Source organism: Cannabis sativa, chromosome 8 (assembly GCF_029168945.1).
Source record: "Cannabis sativa cultivar Pink pepper isolate KNU-18-1 chromosome 8, ASM2916894v1, whole genome shotgun sequence".
NCBI lineage: Eukaryota > Viridiplantae > Streptophyta > Magnoliopsida > Rosales > Cannabaceae > Cannabis > Cannabis sativa.
The window spans coordinates 39,141,821-39,157,470 of record NC_083608.1 but is presented as its reverse complement, the minus strand read 5'-3'; the positions used below and the strand labels follow the sequence as shown (position 1 = coordinate 39,157,470).

The 15,650-nt window shown below is 28.3% G+C and overlaps 1 protein-coding gene across 2 annotated transcripts; it reads left to right on the top strand.

The window, feature by feature from the left end:
- The first annotated feature begins 9,206 nt into the window (after positions 1–9,206).
- Positions 9,207–12,929, top strand: LOC115699513 (probable protein phosphatase 2C 58). Of its 2 annotated transcripts, none has more exons than XM_030626970.2 (5): positions 9,207–9,378; positions 11,138–11,386; positions 11,497–11,773; positions 12,256–12,410; positions 12,598–12,929. In XM_030626970.2, the coding sequence occupies exons 1-5, from the start codon at positions 9,346–9,348 to the stop codon at positions 12,733–12,735; spliced, it is 852 nt and encodes a 283-aa protein (XP_030482830.1). In that variant the 5' UTR covers positions 9,207–9,345; the 3' UTR covers positions 12,736–12,929. The 2 variants fall into 2 exon arrangements, with proteins under 2 accessions (XP_030482830.1, XP_030482829.1); XM_030626969.2 differs by having other exon boundaries at positions 9,223–9,378; positions 11,494–11,773.
- The last annotated feature ends 2,721 nt before the right edge of the window (positions 12,930–15,650 follow it).

Genomic DNA, 15,650 nt, shown 5'->3' with positions numbered 1-15,650 from the left:
TAAAAAAACTTAAAAACAAAAAAATACCATATAAATTGGCCAAACTTAAATGTGCCATATTTATCATAAGAACTTTTAAAATCCCATACTAAGTGTAATTTCCTCTTTTTTTTTTTAAGGGTTATTTTTAAAAATATGAAAAAAAAAATTATTAAAGTTATTATAAATATCACATAAATTTCGCTAAATATGATATTATCTAACCAATCAAATTAAAAATATATTTTTTTTAAAAAAAAAAAACATATAAAACATTAAAAAGAGAATATGAATTTAAGATTTATAAAAAAATAAAAACTTAAACTTAATTGAATTACCATAAAAAAAACATTAAAAGTATCTTCATATTTATTTTTTTAAAAAAATAAAACAAGTGAAACAACAGTGATCGTCGGAGTTGTCACTCGTGCCAGAAAAGTCACTAGAGTTTGCTGTCGGCACCAAAAAAGTCGTCGGAATAGCTGCCGGCGCCAGAAAAGTCGTCGGAGTTGTTGATGGTGCCAAAAAAGTCGTCAGAATTATCATTGTCGCTGAAAAAATCACCAAGAAGGGCTTCATAGTGCCAAGGTGCTATTTCTTGTAGATTTGTCTCTAAAGTATGAAACTTAGTTGTGGCATGTCACTCATGTATCCTAAGATAATGGCTAAGCAATTTTCTCATAAAAAGTTGCCGGGAACTAAAACTAATGCAAGATGATGTCAACCTGGGCACCCAACACTGATGCAGGTCCCAAGTTGAGCCTTGGGATGTCCACATGACATCCTCAACTTCATATATGGTTCATTCTTTTAGAGTCATGGCGACATGTTTGTTTAGGGATAACACTCAAAAACGATTTCACTAGACTATGGTACTTACTTGGGTGCCCCAATGTGAGGTAATACTACCCTATCATAGGATAAGGGGCCCTCGGTGTTGTTTTCTTTGTGTCATGTGTCAAAAATAGTGTCCATATCATCAAGCCAGCTTTTTTAATAAACACCCTTAACAATTTTTTATTTTTTTTTTCTTCGATGCTATTTGCTAACGTAAATCTCATACGTACTTGTCCCATCTCCCTTCAAAATCCTTACTTCCCACTGTTTTGCAAACTTGCACATTTTGCCAAAAAAACGTCTTTATGAATTTTATACAGCAGTCATTTGGCAAATATTTTGCCAACCATTAGTCTATAAAACCTCACGGGCTCTCATTTTGTAGAAGCTACTCTTCTTCCTCTGCTCAGTCTTCCATCTCCTCTTCCTTTTTAAATCTTTCCTTATATGTTTCAGCTAATAGTTTAACTTGCCTGAGAAATCAAATCATCGACTGTTTTGTCGCCATGAAAACCAAACCTACATAAACAAAAACAAAGAACTAGGAAATAAGAAAACCAAGTTCACAAGGGAGTAGTAGCTAAGCTCATAAGGACACTAAGACAAATTAATAAGTTTTAATATGATTATTGAGGTAGACTATTCTTATAATGGGGTTTTTTTTTTTGGCTTTTGGGATGTGAATCCCTTTGTGATCGTCAAAATTCATTTTTCCTTAATATGTTTTTTAGGTTAAAAAGAAAAAAAAAAAAGTAAATTTGTTGAATAATGAGAAAAAGTGGGTTTACTATATAACATATTTCACCTAGTTTGTTCCTTAATTTTATTAACAAATCAATTAATGTTTTGTTTACTCAAGTGACTTTTAATTCTAAGTTGTTTATTAGAAAAAAAAAATTAATTAGTAATTTTTTCTCCTTAACTTTGACATGTACTAAATTGTGCCCCTTGAATTTTTTTTGCCGTTAAAAATTTCTTCCGAACTATTGAGATTGTTAAATTTAAAGACTTTTGTCTAATTTTAGTAAAAAAATTCTAACATGGATGAAAGTTCAAGGGGCATGATTTAGTACATATTAAAGTTTGAGGGATATGATTTGGTAGATATCAAAGTCTGGGGAGCATGGTTTAGTACATAAACAATCACTGAAACAGTAAAATTGAATAAAATTAGACAAAAGTCCTTAAATTTAACAATCTCAATAGTTCAGGGGAATTTTTAACGGCAAAAAAAGTTCAGGGAGCACGATTTACTACATGTCAAAGTTCAGGGGAAAAATTACTCATAAGCCTAAAAAAAATTGGCTTTCAAGGTACAACAAGGTGCTTTTGCAGTTAGCACCAATATGAACATTTTATAAGTGAGAGTATTGCTATTAGGCATTAGTGGTGTCCAATACTTTTTTTAGGTGGCGCTTCACGATTGGTTAACGATATTTTCCAAAAGTTATTTTTTTTAAAACCCAAAACTTAATTACTCTAATAACAGTATGACACTGATGAGGGTACTAGACATCACGAATGCCTTTTAACAATTCTCTATAATTGATTAGCGAATTTTTTTACATTTTTTTATTAAATTAAAATAAATAAACTCGATATTAAATTATACTAATAACGATATCACATCCTTAACATTTATTTTTTGTTTGATAGTATAACTAAAGTTCCAAATGATCATAAATTATATTATATTATAAATTTATACTTTAGGCCTTGCTCACCTCACCCGACCCCATATAATATTAATTAAGCAATAAAGATTATAGTATTTGAAGGAGCTAGCTAGTGGTGCAGCTGCTAGGCTGCCTAGCTTTTACCATCAAAATGGATTATAATTCATTCATAATAGCCAATTTAGTTGAACAGAGAGAAGACCATACCATAATGTTTGGAACGTCAGTAATGCAATTCTGCCATCAATAATATCTCCTCCCAATTAACTCTAGTATCGACCATTTAATTAATTGGCAGCAACAAAAACGATGTCGTTTATGTTATTATTATTGTTATTTTTTTTTTCGTAAAAAGTGAAAGGAATTATTATAATATTATTCTAAACAGCAATATTGTTATTATATTACATCTTCATGTTACAATTAATAATTTTGCATTTGATTAAAGATTCCATGTTTAAAATGTGAAGTAGTGATTTGATTCGAACCCAATAATAGAAAGAAAAAAAAAACATAAAAGCAGCCGAGGCGACCACCTTGCATTGCATGATTTAATTATAATACAATTCTTATAACTAAGAAGTCCATATATATGTGCCCTGTCTGTAGTAAAGTCACTGCTTATTTTGTCATATTTCTAGCAACTTGATTAATTAAATTGGCATTATCTATTCTATCTTTAAAAATCTTCTTTTAGAGTGAGTCAAATTTTTTCAACTCGTTAACAATAAATTAAATTTTTTGGAACGTATTTTCCACCAAATACTATAAAAAAAAGTGACAACTTATATTCTAATTTTATATATCTTTAGCTAAACAATTAGTTTGTTAATTTGAAGTTTCTCTCCATCGAAGATTGTCATAGAGTGATTTTTATCACTCTTTCAAAAAATAAATTTTTTTTTTTTTTTTCATAAATGTACAACAAAAACAAAATAACTATAAAAAATGTACAAAAAAAAATTATTTGAAAAACTTATACATTTTGAAAATTTATTACATAAAATCATACATTTTAATCATTAATAATTAAACTAATTACCATAAATAGAAAACTGTAATTAATGTTTCTAATATTATTTTGTAATATTTTATCCTGATGTTTATTATATTAATGTTTTAAAAATTATTAATAATAAAACATGTTTATTAAAATTCAAAACAAAGAATTCTGTAAAATTAATTAAATAAATAATAAACAGTTTCATAAGAATAAACAAATTAAATATTTTTTTATTAAAGAAAAAATATTTATATATCTATTTTAGTATGAATTATTATAATTTAATAAGTTTTTTTTTTTCAATAAAATACAATATCAAAATTATAAACATTAATGTATATAAATATAAATCAATGCTTAAAATTACTAAAAATAAACATGACACACATAGTGATATAATAAACATATGTGAATATTATTATTTTGTTTATTAAATTAGTAGGTTTAATAAATAAAAAACAAAATAAACATGTATACACAAAGTATTTTATATTATTAGTATGTTTATTATAATTGTAAATATAAAAATAGACATAGCCAATTTATACTATACTAAAATAAATATATTTTCTTTTATTGTTTCTATATATTCATTATTTTCTAATGAGTAAGTAAACGAATTAAATACAATTCTTACATCAAAAAATAAATAAAAAATATAACTTTATAAACTCCAAATATTATTTAATTAAAAAAAATAAACAGGACACAATAAACAAAAATAAAATAAAAAGATAAATAATTTTTTTTATATATATATTATTTATTTTATAAAAAATTACTAAAAGTAAACATGACACACATAGGGCCCGTTTGGTACGCAGGATTGGACTGGATTGGACTGAAAAGGATTGGAATGGACTGGACAAGATTGGATTATGCTGAAAGTAATCCTGTGTTTGGTTTAAGAATGGACTGGACTATTTTATTTATTTCCTTTTAGAAAAAAAAACTTAAATTAAATAAAACTATATAATAAATTAAAATAAAAATATATAATAATAAATAAATATAAATAAATAATTCGTAGCAAAAAAAAATAATATATCATATATAATTAAGAATATATCATAAATATATAATAAAATATTTTGTCATATTTTTTATTTAATAAATAATTAAAATAGTAAAATAAAAATACTTGAATAATATTTAATTGTTTATCTTAAACACTAATTTAATATAAATATTAATTTTTTAAAATATTTATATAAATTTTTTAGTAATTTAAAAATAATATATAATTTTATTGTCATATTTTTTTTTCTTAGAATCAATTTAAGTAATTATTATTTAATCAATAATGTTCTAAATTTTAAAAACTTATGTATAATAATTAAAAATTATACATTTTTACTAATTTTTAATGAATAAGTTTTTGATAAAAAAAATGTATAAATAAATGTGCGATAATTATTTCCTTTAAATTCTTATTAAATTTAAAATATATTATTAAAATTTAAATTAAAAAAACGATAAAAAAAATCTCACCTGCATGAGATTATTTATCCCACCCTGCTGGATGGGATAAATAATCTCAGACAGATGAGGTTAACTGGATTAGTTATCCAGACTTCTAACATGCCCAAACACTGGATTGGACAAATTAACCTGTCTAATCCAATCCAATCCTGCGTACCAAACGGGCCCATAGAGTAATATAATAAACACATATGTGAATATTATTATTTTGTTTATTAAATTAGTATGTTTAACTAATAGAAAATAAAATAAACACATATATACATACAAAATATTTTATATTATTGATATGTTCATTATAATTGTAAACATAAAAATAGACATATCTAATATTTATACTATACTAAAATAAATATATCTTTTTTTTCTATTGTTTCTATATGTTGATTCTTTTCTAATGAGTTAGTGAACGAATTTATCTATTGAAAAACAATTCTTACATTAAAAAATAAATAAACAAACATAACTTTATAAATTTCAAATATTATTTAATTAGAAAAAATAAAATATAAATTGTAGATAAATAGAAATTAAGATTTTTAAAAATCAGCTAATAATGATATTGGACATAGTTAATAAAAAAATTATGATTATATATGTTTTGAATTTTAAAAATATATCATTTATGTTGTTGGCGTGATTTGTATGATAAATACAAATTTTATTGTTTATTATTAATTTACAATTTTATGTAATTAGTAGGCTTACTCGTTAATATTATATAAATTAGTCATAAAAATAGTTATACAAATCTAAATATAGTAAGTTGACTCATTAATATATCTATTATAATTTAATTAAGAATTTGTATGAATTTTTATAAATATGTTTACAAATGTGTACATTTCTAAAATTGTATTTTTTTGCACATATTTTGTAATTATTTAAGAAAATGTATACATTTATGTAAAATGCCCATAAAAAAAAAAAAAAAACTTTATTTTATATTTGTATGAAAAATGTACCTAAGATATAACTCTTTCACTTATATTATAAATAATTAGTTGGCTCCAAACCCAATCCTGTGCATAAATGAGCTAAATCTGTTCTTAGATCCTCCTAGCTGAGGGAAAAGAAAAAAATAAACTCCCTTTAAAAATACACATTTTTTTTTTAATTAATTTTGAAAATATCATATTTTATTTTCTAAGTAAGTGCCTAATTTTTTTTTCTTATGACCCACTAATATTTAGGGTCAACCCTATTATCGATAATTTAGTTTTAATAATATTTTTAGCTATAAATTTTTTAATCACAACATAAAAATAATAATTAATAATTAGTCACAACTTTTTTACTTTTAATTACAAATTTTATTGTAATTCAAAATAAAATTTTTTAGAGTGAAAATTAACTCCATATCTCTCAAATCTAATCATATAAGGCAAGTTTTTAACAATTAATATTCCAATGTAACAAATTCAACTACATATATGCATTACTTCTTCCGAATCTTTCATAAAATTATAATTATAATCTTTACGATTAAATCAATCTATTTTGGGTGCATGCATGTATGCAGCGTAAAAAGAAAGAAAGAAAAAATTATATCTAGTGTTCATTAGGGCGGGTTAATCATAAGATAATTTAGGTAAAACCTAAAATCTTACATAATTTAAAAGGGTAATATATAATCTTTTTTAATAATATGATATGAGTGATATACATTATAAAGTATATTTCATATATTTTCAAGAAGGAAAAAAATCTTCTTCATCTAAAATTTATTACTAATGTTTATATTATATTCCAATTAATCTAAAATTTTACAACTATTAATTAATAATTAATAATTTTTAAATAAGAAATTTTATGTATAAACCACCTCTAAATAAAATTATAATTATATTTCTTATAAGTATACTTATATTTTATTATGATTATTTTTATGACGGTTGGTTTATTATTTTATGAAAAATTCTTATAAATAAATTAAAGTTGATTTATAAAAATAGTCGTAGTGTGATGATGAATAATATGTGAAAAATAATATGAAATAAAAAAGATTTAAATCTTATTAATAAAATTTTAATTAATTAATGTATCTTTTAAGTAAAAATAAAGTTTTAATAAATTTTAATAAAATTAATAATTTTGTCAAAAAAAAAAGTATAATTTAATTTTTGCTCAAGCCCTTATTCAAGCTTGAGAGTTTGATAGACCCTAGTGTTAGTGTCTACAGTCTACACTACTACTATTTAAGCGTTTATGCAAATTAGGAACACAAAATGACTTTTGTTGAGAAATTAAATAAGCCCATACTTATCTTATATGTACAGTAAAACCTTTACATATCTTTACATATAATTGCGGCTAAATTAATTGTATAGTTTATTAATTGAGAGGATATAATTAAATAGAGATATTGGTAAAAAAATTTCTAATTTCTAAAAGAGAAATGCTAAAGGATATTAATGGTGCCTAGTATCTTTCTATGTGTGAATATCGCTATTGGTCCAACTAAGTATCAGGTCTTATATAATTTAATATAATAGCTTTTAGGGAGTATCGCTAGCCAATCGCAACGCGACATGTCGAGAAAGTGCTAAGCACTACTGGTACCTAATAGCAATGCTCTTTCTAAAAATATTAATTTTAACTATAATAAATTCTGTAATAATTATGTCAGAAAAAATCTGTAATAATTATTATTCAAAAAATATTTGTATAACTACATATATAGATGTATATAGAGTGAATAGGGACAAAAATGACACTTGAAAAAATATAACAATGTATATTTTCTCAATAGGAATCTTAAAAAATTTATAACTAATTAAAATCGAGATATAATTTTCATCAATAATTACCTCATATTGGACTAAAGTATGTAATAACTTTTATTATATACTATATATGTTATACAAATTTTTTAAAATGGCCGGGCCGCTCTATTGAATTTGAATGAAGTTTCTCTTAAAGGAAAAGAAAAAAAATCTTGTAAGACTTATAATCAAGTTGTGGAGAGAACTTTCTTTATTACACACAAAGTCTTCTAAAGCATACATTGCTTTTATTGTCAAGTGGGAATTCATTAAAAAATAATTTGTCCATAATGTGAACAAGTTGCACTATGTCTTGTCCCAAATGAAAATTTGAGATAAATGTATATGTATATCCTCACCATCAAATCAAATGAAAAGGCAAACAATAGTGTAACTGTAATACTTAAATCTTGACCGTTGTTCAAATTTTAACCAAAAACCCCATATAGTATTTGGTTATTTGGAATGGATTGTGTTAAATACTAGTCAACTATCATCAAGAGTCTTTTTTATATATAGTTTGTAGATAAAAATAGTACTTATAAAAGATCATGATGAAAATGAGATCATGAGACAAGTGGCATACAAATCAACAAGTGATGAAATAAAAATAGTATATGTGGGTGCACCTACCAACTTTGATTCAATTGCTGTAAAATGGGGGTATGGCCTATGGCCACCACATATAAGCTCATATACCAACTGTTATGACACTATTATCATAATTAACTTTTTCTTTTCATTTATAATACAATTCAAAGAAAAGAGATTAAAGAATAATTAAATAGTAAACTAGATTACAGAAACAGGTGGCTTAATCTGAATGGGTCAAATCATAGGATTACTCCACGTGTACCATACCTTGTTTTTCTACTTTTAATTTGATCACGTTTGTTTTCCTATGATCCATTGAATCAAAACCCTTTATCTTCTACTGATTATAGTTAGCTTAACGTTTCAACTATTTTGGCTATATTTTTATTAAAAGAAAAGATAAATAGTTTGATAAGTATCTAAAATCTTATATTTGTAAGCTGTATAAATTTAATGTTTATTTTTAGCAGTATAAGTACCTTTAAAAACTGTAATTTTTTTTTAATTTTGTCAATACAAATTTTGTTATTGTCTTGACACATGTAAAACCCGAATTCTTAATCATTAAATAAACATTGAGTTTATGCTTGCAAACTTAAATTAAAACATTAATATATATGCGCTAATTATCCTTTTATTAAATGATAAATCCATTTTCATAAAGAAAGAAAAATACAAAATTTTGTTTATTTTTATATTTTAATTAAGTATTATTTAGCTGCATTGCATCCTCTGATTTGAGTAATTAATTTTTTATTTTTAGGAGTAAGAAAAGTCGTCGGCAACACGCGTAGTTTTCAAAGAAACGCGCAATGAAAAAAACGAACAGTAAGTCACAGGCAGGTCACGTGTGACAAAGTCAAACACTTTCTATTTATACAAATGCAATTCTCTTATTTCTCTCTCTTCTCTTATTTCTCGTGTGATAAAACAAAAGAAAAAAAAATCTCAATTTCTTCCATTCTCTCAAAACTGAACTTCTCTGAGAAACAAAGCAACAAACTACAACATGACTGGCAGAGAAATCCTCCAAATGATAAAGGTCAGAAAATAATTTATGTTTGTGAGTCAAGCTATTGTTGTTAATCAAGTCATCGTAGATATGATTGTGGGGTCATTAGTTTATAGTTGATAATATGTTAATTTTGTTGTTATGATTTTTTTTTCTTTTTATTGTGTTTGTTTGTGGTGGCCATCTTGTTTGTTTTTGAATATTTTTAAAGATTTCATCTCTTTTAACAAGGTCTGTTTTTGTTATGAGGATGGTCAAATAGTAATCATAACCAAAATAAAATAAAATAAAGATAGCTAATTAATGGCTTCTGACCACCTTAAGTTTTGGTTCAAATGAATGGTGTAGACATTAAAAACAGAAGAAATGGTTTCAAGATTGTCTATTTTTAGTCGTTTGACTTCAAGGTTTCATTTTCATAGGAAATCATTTCTTGACCTTCTTTTTAGATTTTGGAGAGCTATTATTTTCGGTTGAATCAATTATGGGTGCTTTCTGGAGTTTTGTTAAATATATTGAATTTATAAAAGGGTTTTATCCTAAATTTTAGAAGTTTGACCAAATCAATAGTTAGTTGTATGAAGTTTCTGTTATAACATTAGATGCTGCAAAAGCTCATTAGTAAGTAAATGGGATATTGGAGTGATTACTGCTGTTAATGATTCAGGTGAAAAGGTTACAGTAAGCATTTTATGAAATGCTGACCACTGTTAAAAGAGTTGCAAAAATGCAGAGTAGGAAAGTGTAAAAACTGTATATTTATATGCAAGGAGAGGGATCCCATGTAAATTGAACAGTTTTAAGATTAAAATGACTATATTAATTTGTTTTTAACTTCTAAGCAAGTTTCTTAAGTAGAGGGTTGTATTTGAATTTGGATAAATATATTAGCGTGGTGTGTGAAATCACTAGTCTTTGTCTTGTATTAACTTGTCAAAGCTAACATACTGATAAGAAAATGTTGCAGAATCTGCACTTTTCTGTTATTATTACCTAATTAATTATGCTTAGAAATGTAAAACTAAGTGATACATCAACACTTCTACTCAACTGGTTTTTTGGTGCTGACCTTTCTTCCTTTCCATTATATGTAATTTTTTGGTGATGACTTTTTTTTTTTCTTTTTTGTTCACTGCAAACAACGACCAAAATGTTCAACCATTAAACTGCATTGCTTGTTCTCTGTAGTGAATTTCATACACATTTTTGTCTTTTAATCATGTCAAAGAGTTTTTCATAAGACATAGGAATACTTTTTGTTAACTAATTTATGAAGTAGTAGTAAAAATTAAAGAAAGAGTAATAAAACACCCAAAAAGAGTAGCTCAAAAGGCCATGCATATAGTTTGCTCCCCCGCAAGGTCTGAGGTTGGAGACCCTAATGGACACCTACATAGCAACTGTTTGAATTTTCTGGTTGACAAATATTGTAAGGTTAGGCGGGAATCCTAGTTTTGAAAAAGTTAGTTGCGGTGAGAGCAATGCAGGGTTTAACATGTCCAGGGAATGTATGTATGATTTATATAGATTATGTTCATTTCCAAGAAGCCAATATATGACTCAAAATTTTACATTATGGTGTAGACATAGCTGGATTTAATTCATTGTTGACACAATATTTGCTAAGCAAACTGGTGTTGATGCATGACCATAAGCCATATTTTCATGATAGTTATGTTTTTTTTTAGCTATAACCTTTTTAGAACAATTGCTTGAAGAAGGCACTGAGTGGCACACTTTCATTTACTATAAACAACAATGAAATTTTGTTCTTTTATATTGGTTTTAGGAGAAGACTGGGCTGGGCTCATCTGCTCTTGATACAGGAAAAGGCAAAAGCAAAAGGTCAAAGCATATCACACATGGATTCCACATGGTAAAGGGAAAATCAAAGCATGCCATGGAAGACTACTTAGTTTCTGAATTCAAGCAACAAAATAATGTTGAGTTGGGATTATTTGCAATCTTTGATGGTCATTTAGGCCATGATGTTGCAAATTACTTGCAAAACCACCTCTTTGAAAATATTTTGAAGGAGGTAAAGATACTAATTTATTCTTTTCTTTGTTCTTCTTTTGAGGTTATGCTTTAATCTTTTATTGTTTTAGGATTTTCTTTTATACTTTTTTTTGTTTCGGTTTTAAGCAGCCTGGCATCTGGGTTGATACAGAAAGCTCAATTAAAAATGCTTATCGTAGAACGGATGATGAGATATTGGACAAAAGTTTTTCATTGGGAAAAGGAGGGTCAACTGCAGTAACTGCAATACTGAAAGATGGAAGGAAGCTCATAGTAGCAAATGTAGGAGACTCTCGGGCTGTTATATGCAAAAATGGCGTGGCGCTACAATTATCTGTGGATCATGAACCAAGCAAGGAAAAGAGGCTGATTGAGAGCCGTGGTGGTTTTGTATCCAACCTTCCAGGTACTCAACATTTCTTTATTAAAAGTCTCAGTTTCAGGCTTTCATCAGGCTGAGCTTATCTTAGTTATTGATCATTGTCTTCATTTTTAAGCCTTCTTTTAAGACTAAGTGGCTTATTTGAAATTTTACTGTTATAGATTTTGACTGATATCTGTCGCTTTGTCTTTTAGCAACTCATATTTTGACTTTCTATACTCTAAGGCTAACAATTAGCTTTTTGGTTAAAAGCACTCCCTCCACTTTTTTTTCATTCTTAATGTTAATGTGAGTCTTCACTTGTCAAAAAAAAATATATATTTCTACATATCATTTCTAATTAAACACTATTCTAGGCCTATTTTTCAATAGTGTATTTCAGATTTCTCTGAATCAGTAATTCTAATTTGGCTGTGGCATTTTTACTTTTGCTACTCTTGTACGGTAAACAGAACTTTTTAGTTGAAAATATTTCCTGTTGAGTTCTAACTTGTAAATTTTTACAGGGGATGTTCCACGTGTCGACGGACAGCTGGCTGTAGCAAGAGCATTTGGAGATAAGAGCTTGAAGATACACCTGAGTTCAGAACCTGATGTTTCTATCCTGCCTATAGGCGAAGATGTAGAGTTCTTAATCTTAGCAAGCGACGGGATATGGAAGGTTTGCATTTTAAATTATGTTCATACATTTTCCTGTTAACATTATTGTCATAAAGAAAATTGACTATTACTTTATGAAAAGAATCGGTTGCTTTGCCTTCTTTTCTCTTCTTTTTATGTTTATTTTTTTTTCCTTCATGAACATTTATCTTCATTTGGTACCTTACAAGTTCAATTATGTCGAATAGGTTCTGTCGAATCAAGAAGCAGTGGACTCCATCAAACATATAAAGGATGCCCAGGCAGCAGCAAAGCATTTGATTGGGGAGGCTGTTAATAGGAAAAGCAAGGATGATATATCTTGCATAGTTGTAAAGTTGCAATAATTTTTCCTTGAATTATATGAGCTTTACCTTTTTTTTTTAACTTTCCCTCAAGTGAAAGACCAAATAGCTCATCTGTGTGAATATGTAACATAGATCTATTTCTTTTGGTGGCTGTGAAGATTGTTTAAAACATCTACTCCACTGTAGTGTGTAAAACTGATTATGAGAAGGTTTACCATTTCTTTCTTTAGAAATATAAGCTCTTGAATGTTCTATATTTTAATTTTCTCTTAAATCCGAATGACAACAATTTGGGCCTTGTACATTTTTTTCCTCTTTGCAAGGTATACCTCTGTGTTTGGCTAAACACTTGAGACAACTTGTTATTCCTATCCTACAACTTATCCTACACCTATACATATATATATGTGTGTGTGTGTGTTCACTTTCATTAGGATAGGTAGAAATAGAAGAGAAAGGCTTAGTTAAGATAAGAAAAATGTTTGAGAGTTTGGTGGGATGTTAAAGAGAGACTAGTGTGTCTGATCTACTCCTCTCATTGTGAGATCAAGTTGTAATGAAGCAAGGCTTCAATTGAGTGATCTAGCTGCAATCTTGGACAGATTGGTGTGTGTATTCTCTCTCTCAAACTGTTCAATAAAATTCACTAGCCCTTAGAGGCTGTTCTGGCCGTGGAGTAGACAGGATAACACATTGTTATCTTGGTTGAACCGCATAATATGTGTTCTTTTACTCTTTCTCATCTCTGTTATTGCTTGTTGATAATTTACTTCATGTTTGTCATTTTCATTGCTCAGCACTTGACTTGTTGAATTGTGTTTGTTTTCTGTTCTTGTTGAGCTACATTTCATAACAACTTCTATGGTGAAAGAGAATAATAATAATAAAAAACTTTAAACAACATTCTCACTGCACTGTCTGTTTTCGCGGTCGTTGGGAGGAAAAATATGAAGCCTGGCCAGGTAGATGCTGCAATCCATGCCAGCAGAAGTTGGGGGAAAAAGAAAACAGAATTTTGAGGGCCTCTTTTTGCTTGGTCATTTAAGCAGTGATGCTACAACAACACCTACCACCTAACTGAAGGTGTTAGTTCAAGCCCTGTTGCAAGCATGAAAAGATGTTCAATGTAGAATATGCACACTTTTCTTTTCTTAATCTTTTTCACACAAGTTAAGAGATTGCACTGCAGTTATAAAACAAAATTAGGTAAAGACACTGCTGTTTTGTCTTAGAATCTTTTATAAAAATCTTCTTTTGACCCTCAAACAGAAGTTCACTGCTATTATTGACATTATTAACTTATTTGCATAGTATTCTTTTCCTTCATTAATGAAAAATTTTTGTTACTTATTATTCGTCACCAAATACTGACTTGTGGGATCTGATAGTAGTAATGAGAGCAGATGTCCTTATCAAGTATGTGTACAATCTTTTTCTGGCTAGACTTTGGTTAGAGTGGTCAAGACAAGTGTCGAGGATGACCCCAAATTTAATTTAGTTTTAAGCTAATGAAAATTAATTTAAGTTACTTTTGTGTTTTTTTTTATACCTGTTTTTGATTGGCTCCTCATATATATTCTTAAAGGTCTTTACAGAAAACATGAAAAGGAATCCAGTAAGGTGATTGAAGTTGACTAATTACCAATATGTCATATGCATAGCCTTAGCCTTTAAATGTGTTAAAGCCCCATTCAAGTTTATCCTAATCTATCATCAAAATGAACAAATTAGTTGAAGTTTTATTGGAACATGTCCTACTTGTGACTAATCTGAAAACATATTTATGGTTGAATGAACTGCAAATGAGAAAAAGACTACTAATGAATGATACTGTTTTAGTTAGTAGAAGCTAGTAAATGAAGAATTTTGCTCACACTTTAATAAACTTTTAATCAAATCATACAGAAGCTTGTCGTGAAATTTAGCAGCACATAAATGATATGTGTCAAATTGGGCATTACACTTTGATTCCATTTTCTTGTATTCAGACTACACAAGTACCAAAAGAAAAACTGCACAACTACCACATGATCAAGAAAATATATATTCATAAACTGTTTCTAATGAGACCTTTAAAGGAGATTCAAATTTTCTTGTAACTACATGGAAGGTAAACTCAATTTCAAATTCAGATTAGCAACAAGAGGTATTTATATAGTAGATAAATTCAATATAAAATTTAAAGAAACATTTTTCATTAAAAAAAAAAGATAAAATAAATTAAAAGTTAACAATTAGGGTATGACTTAAGTAAACAAAAAAGTAACTGTTTACACCAAAAGTAGTCTTGATGACATGAACATCAATATTTGGCATGTGACAAGAAAGATGACATCTCGGAGTTGAGTAGTCTCGAGTCATAGCAAGTCGACCTGGGAGGAGTGCCTAGTGTTACGTGCAGTCTATGATGGCACGTTACAAGCTAAGTGATGGCCACAAGTTGGCCAAGTGGTGGTCAAAGTGGTGGCGCATGTTGTGATGCATGCAGGTTGCATGCTGATGCTTAGTTTGTATGCAGTGGCATTTTCGTAAATATCTTCAATATTGTCCGGATCGGGACGGGACTTGGTATTCGCCATTTATTTGGGTCTACAAATAGAATGGTGCAATCGGTTTGGCGAAACGAGGTGATTTGGTATATGGTGCTTCCCATATGTCTACAGAGCAAAAATCATCTATGTTCCTGGTAGAAGGCTAAAAGCTCAGAATGCTCTTTAAGGGGGTACCCTGGTGTCAGCTCTCCACCACCCCTTGCACCTTGGTGCTAAGTGAGCTACTACTAGCCAGTGGGGACTAGTAGGGCGGGCATATGAGGACCACGAGGGGACTCATATGTCTCCATGAGTTGGAGTACTCATGGACATTATCGGGCCGACCCGGTAGTGCGTCGAAGAATACCGCCAGAGGTTCAATGGTACGTTTCCCTTGGCTTGCCGGTATGCCGCTTGCACGAG

Excerpts from the sequence above, each read along its gene's own strand:
- LOC115699513 (XM_030626969.2), top strand. The coding sequence starts at position 9,346 with ATGACTGGCAGAGAAATCCTCCAAATGATAAAG. Across the intron at positions 9,379-11,137 it reads AAATCCTCCAAATGATAAAG|GAGAAGACTGGGCTGGGCTC; the intron begins GTCAGAAAATAA and ends TATTGGTTTTAG. Across the intron at positions 12,411-12,597 it reads CAAGCGACGGGATATGGAAG|GTTCTGTCGAATCAAGAAGC; the intron begins GTTTGCATTTTA and ends TATGTCGAATAG.